The 4,326-nt window shown below is 47.3% G+C and overlaps 1 protein-coding gene across 1 annotated transcript in view; it reads left to right on the top strand.

The window, feature by feature from the left end:
- The window catches only part of RGS9 (regulator of G protein signaling 9), a 70,035-nt gene that overhangs the window by 30,685 nt on the left and 35,024 nt on the right, over positions 1 to 4,326 (top strand). Inside the window, exon 9 of the mRNA XM_007959897.1 lies at positions 1,284 to 1,355. Coding sequence (XP_007958088.1) covers positions 1,284 to 1,355 — 72 coding nt within the window. The remainder of the gene's footprint in view (positions 1 to 1,283; positions 1,356 to 4,326) is intronic.

Raw genomic sequence — 4,326 nt, forward strand, 5'->3', positions numbered from 1 at the left:
AGAACAAGATTTTTATGTGCTATGTTGTGCCAACTGAGCATGATGTCCCCCAAGACTATGGTCCTGAGCCCACAGGCCTGGTTATTCTCTCTCCCAAGGTGTTTGGTTGTCTCTCAGAAGCTACTCCAACCCTGTATTCTGTTGCTTCTGTAGTGTACGTGGATAATTTTGTTACACAAGTGAATATGTAAGATTATCTTCAGTCAAATCTATCCTTGGTCTAGGATATATTCCTGTTCACTATTCCCACTTGATCTCACCTGTCTAGGCATTTACCCGTAGCCTGGTGTTTGGTGCCGATGGTAATGAAGTATTGTGCATCTAACAGTAGTTGCCTCTGTTGTCTCTACCTTTTGTGCATGTTTCTGTGTGTTTGACCCTATTAATGAAGCTGCATCTGATGAAGAGAATGCCCAGCTCACCCCCCGCCCTACTCTGTCCAGAGTAGCCAGACTGGTTAACAGCATTTATTGTTGAGCAATTTGCCTGGCACCAAAGTAGCATGAAGCGAAGTGGAAGTCCCAAATTGCTGGCTGCAAGGAATTGAGAGAGACTGAGCAAGATTGGCCAGATCTTTGGGCTGCCCAATGGAGACAGGAACTGACAAAGATGGTTGACCCAGCTTTAGGCCAGGGCCGTTACGTACAGGCTCTCAAACGAATACACTGTCTTTGCTCATGATAGCTACTCACTGTTGAGAGCTTCACAGCCCATCTCATTAATTTCATATAACAACCTGCCAGTTAGGAGGGGTCATCTCTGCTTCATACAAGGGGTAGTGAGTACAGAAAGGAGAAGTAACTTCCTAAGATCTTTTGTACCAATGGGAAGTGGTAGAGCCCTGGATTGGAACCCAGAGGTGCCTGACTGAAACAGGGAGTCTCCCAAAGCACTGCACAGTTACATCTCTTTCCTCTGCTTCCCTGCCCTGCCCAGGACAGAAGCCAAGTAGGACAGGGAAGGAGTTTTGCAGGGAGTGTTGGGAGTCCCATGTACCAATGCCTGAGGACTCTTAATGAGCTTGAGTGTCATCCACCCATCCATCCATCCATCCATCCATCCATCCGTCCATCCATCCATCATCACCACTACGCCATGGCGACAGACCAACTCCCGCACACTTCTCCAGCTCACCTACTAGATCTTACACACTCTCTTAACTCCCTGTGGGTTTGGCCAAGCCTTCTCAGCTAAGCCTCACTATTGGCAGCTTGGCCAAGACCGGAATTGAATCAGGAACATTCTTCCTGTCATGGACCTTATGTTATCTTAATTCTTTTTAGCCAGGAGTGAACAATGTTCTGGACTATGGCCTGGACCGAGTGACCAATCCAAATGAAGTTAAGGTAAACCAGGTATGTCTCTCCACTCAGAGGTGCTCAGTGGAAGCTGTTCTGAGGCTGGTTGTGTTCTGGCCACACATCCATTTGTGTCTGTTGGGGCACCTTTGAGACTGACAAAGAGAGGAGGGCTATGCCACTGCAATAGTAGGGTCAGGGTAGGGGAGAGGCCATGAAGAGTCTTGGGTAAAGAATGCTATAACTGGAAGGAGACAGAGAATGTAGATGCAGGTCAGGGCAAATGGGATCTAGATCATTGGTTTTCAACTTTTCTAAGTCATTTTCCCCTTTGAAAAGCTGATGACTTTGGATTCCACCCAAAGATCCATACATTTTTGCTCACAACGTTATCCAGGTCCCTGACTCCCAGACCATAAGCCCCAGGTTTGAAAGCCTTGGCCACGCACCTTTGGATTTAAACCTTGATCACATGACATGTCGTACTTTGGGATCCTAGTGGGTTAATTTCTCACTGATCTTTGCAAGGATTTTTCTGCACTTTTCGTTTTGAAAGGACCCTTTTCTCAAGTAGGCTACCTTCCCTGAGGGCTGACCATTTCCTACATTGCTGTTATTAATATTATTTAAAGAAATGCAGCCCACAAGCTGTTGAAACAGTGAGCATGCAATCAGAATTTCTCAATCTTGTCATGATTGACGTTTTGGGCTGGATCATTCTTTGTAGGGGGAGGGTACTGTCCTGTGTACCACAGGAAGTTTGGTGGCATCCCTGGCCTCTACCCACTAGATGCCAATAGCTCTGTGCATTCCTCTCCCTGCCCCCCTGAGTTCCGACAGTCAAAAATGTCTCCAGATAATGCCACTGTCCCAAGAGGCAACGTTACCCTGTGTGAGAATCCTGATACAAATAACCAACCACTTACCGCTGAGTCACCTCCAGCTCTTGGCAACCATGTGGGCCAGAGGAGAACTGTTCTCCGGGGTTTCCAGTGCCTGGTTTTTTTGGGAAATACATCACCAGGTCTTTCTTGTGGGGTGCCTCTGAGTGGACTTGAACTAACCTTCTGGTTAGCAGCCAAGTGTGTCATAAACCAGCCTAAAATCCATTAGGTGATTTTCTGTCTCACGTTGTCCTGGGCAGGGCTTTAGACTGGTTTGAGTTGGTTCAGTGAGAACAGACCTGAATCTGTAAAATGTGGGTATATCATTTCCAAAATGTGGAATGCTAACTGCAATGGGGAAAGTTACAGGTCACAGTCCAGAATGTAAGACTTGGAAGAGGCATGGTGAGTCCTTTCAGGAGCTTGATGCAGGAGTCCGGAGTATGGCAATACTCAAAAGCAGTGCTGTCACTGCCATCTTTGAGCCGGGCACTGTTGTTTATGATTCTGCTGATTATGAGATTTGGTTGCTATGCATTGTGATCAGTGCACTTGTTTTCTAAGAGGGAGATTTCTAGCAGGTTGTTGACCCATATCTTTTCCCATTCCGGTTATCATTCTGGTACCACCCACATTTTATAAATTTGGGTCCATTCCAATTTTGCTTCATTGGTCATGACTCAACAGGAAGAACTGGTTCAAAGCCCTAGAGCAGCCAGGGATTAGTAAGCTTGTTGGCTTGTGCATTGTCTGTAAGGCCTGAGCAGGGGCCCAAGGGATGAGTGGGGAAGGAGGAGGAAGAAGGAGGCTGAAGGTGGGAGAGGGAGGATGGGACGTAGGTGCGACGGGGCTCTGCCACAAGCTTCTGCCTCCCAGGATCTGGAGCTCAGGGGCTGTGGATGAGCCCCCACCTGTGTGTAACAGAAGCCCCAGTTTAAGGAGAGAGCCCTGAGGAGAGGAACATCAAGTCTCCAGACATGTCACCCACGGGCATCCTTAGGCCCCTTCACAGCTCGAGTGACCCTGCTTTGATACACGCCCTCTCAGCCCTTAGCCTGCCATTCCCATGGCAGTCTTTCCACTTTCCACTTGTCAGATAACAGATAATTGCTGAAGCCTTGTAGGCTTGGTTGCCAGGGAAACAGAGTCATCAAGTGGAATACTGAAACTGGGTGGAAGATTTGCTTTTTTGTGGATAACTGGCAGCTCTGGAAACTCCTTTTTCAGTGGAAGAGGGGGAGGGAGGAGTCGGAAAGCCTCTCACCCACCCTGACCTGGGAGAGCTTTTGTCTGAAGGTCATATCATATGGTGACCTAAGCACTTCTCACGGGAGGCTAGCCAGGACTGTGCTTGTGTGTGTGTAAGTGTTGTGAGCATTTGAGAGTGTATGTGTGAGTGTGCGACAGTACATATGTGTATGTGTGTGGGTGTAGTGTGTGTGTGAGAAAGTATGTGGTGTATGAATGTGAGTGTGTCTGTGTGTGAGGTGTGAGGATGTGTGTATATGTGTGAGTGTGCATGTGTGGTATGTGAATGTGTGTGTGTATGAGAGAGTGTAATGTGTGTGAGTGTGAATGAGTATACAAGAGTATGTGAGAGTGTGTGGTGTGCGAATGTGAGTGTGTGGAGTGTAAGAATATGAGTGTGTATATGTGTAGGCCTGTATGTGTGAGTGTGAGTGTGTGCATGCGTGAGTATGAGCAGGTGTGCATGTGTGGTGTGTGTATGTGGGGGTGTGAATGTGAGCATATGAGTGAGTGTATGAGTGTATGTGTAAGTGTAGGTATGAGTGGGTGGTGTGTGAGTGTGTGTGACTGGAGTGTGTATATGTGTAAGTGTATACGTGAATGTGTGTACAGTGTGTGTATGTATGTGGTTTATATATGTGGGGTATGTGTGAGTGTGTATATGTGTGAGTGTATGTGTGAGTGTAAGCATGTATGTGTTGTGTGTGTGTAGAGTTTGTGTATGTGTGTGTGGGGTATGTGAGTATGTGTGAGTGTGTGTGTGTGTGAATGTGATTATGAGAGTAGATGTGTGAGTGTATGTATGAGTGTGTGGGGGTATGAGGAGTGTGTATAGTGTGCTGGAGGTGAGGGGTGCTCCTTTCTCTTCAACTCTCGGGAGGTCACTTGGGGAGCAG

Source organism: Orycteropus afer, unplaced genomic scaffold, assembly GCF_000298275.1.
Source record: "Orycteropus afer afer isolate SDZICR_OR568_19922 unplaced genomic scaffold, OryAfe1.0 scaffold00018, whole genome shotgun sequence".
In the NCBI taxonomy this organism is placed as follows: domain Eukaryota; kingdom Metazoa; phylum Chordata; class Mammalia; order Tubulidentata; family Orycteropodidae; genus Orycteropus; species Orycteropus afer.